Source organism: Condylura cristata, unplaced genomic scaffold (genome assembly GCF_000260355.1).
Source record: "Condylura cristata isolate star-nosed mole 26May11 unplaced genomic scaffold, ConCri1.0 scaffold00034, whole genome shotgun sequence".
Lineage (NCBI taxonomy): Eukaryota > Metazoa > Chordata > Mammalia > Eulipotyphla > Talpidae > Condylura > Condylura cristata.
Genome location: NW_004567135.1, coordinates 3,439,666 through 3,440,549, shown reverse-complemented (window position 1 = coordinate 3,440,549; position 884 = coordinate 3,439,666). Strand labels below are relative to the sequence as shown.

At 65.4% G+C, this 884-nt stretch overlaps 1 protein-coding gene across 1 annotated transcript in view; it reads right to left on the bottom strand.

Annotated features, from left to right (window-relative positions):
• Positions 1 to 884, bottom strand: part of ITGA7 (integrin, alpha 7) — a 30,767-nt gene that overhangs the window by 28,259 nt on the left and 1,624 nt on the right. The window contains exon 4 of the mRNA XM_012732292.1: positions 47 to 302. Within this exon, the coding sequence (XP_012587746.1) occupies positions 47 to 302 (256 nt within the window). The remainder of the gene's footprint in view (positions 1 to 46; positions 303 to 884) is intronic.

Here is an 884-nt window from a genome sequence, read left to right as displayed (position 1 = left end):
CGCCCTCCCTGAGGCCGCTGCCCCCTCCCCTGCCGGGGTGACTCACCCTTCCAGTTGTAGGTTCCCGGGGCCCCGAAGAGCAGGTAGTGGCTGTCCGGGGAGAAGGCGGCGGCGGCGCCCTGCTGGCAGAAGCCGAACTGCTCGTGGCCCTGCGGACGCCCCTCGCAGAACTTCCACTCCCCGCCGTCCAGCTCGTCGCGGACGGCCAGGTCCTGGCTGAGCACGAAGCAGCGGCCGATGACGTCCCTCGTCTCCAGGGCCTGGGCCACTCGCTGCCGGGTCTCGTATAGATGAGCACACGTCTGGGTGGACGGACGGGCGGTCAGCCGCGGTGTGGGCCGGGCGGCTTGGGCTGTGCTGCCCGCGAGCGTGCCCTGGACAGGCGTCCGGCTCCCTCTCTCCTCTCTCACACCCCCTCCCTGCCGGCTCAGCCCCCGTCCCTGCGGTCACACCCCACCGCAGCGTGGGCCCGCCCTGGGCCCGGCTCCCCCTCCGTCTCCCAGACCGCTTGTTCCCGACAGCCTGACGCTGCCTCCGGGCACCGGCCGGTGGCCTCCCCTGGACCAGCAGGGCCCGGGGCCACAGCACCCACCTGACACCAGCCACGCTAGTGGCAGCCCCGCGCCCCTGACTCGGATCACAGCCTCGTGTACGTGCGCAGGAGGTGCAGGGAGAAGCAGATGCAGGGGGAGTGAGAATGTGCAGACCTGGGCGGCAGGTGCCTGACACCTTTTTCTGTCTGTGTCTCTTGAGGTCTCTCAGAAACTAGCAGTGTGTGATCTTAGATTCTCAGTAAGAGAGAGAGAGACAGAAAGATAGATAGATAGATGATAGATAGATAGATAGATAGATAGATAGATAGATAGATAGATAGATAGATAGAT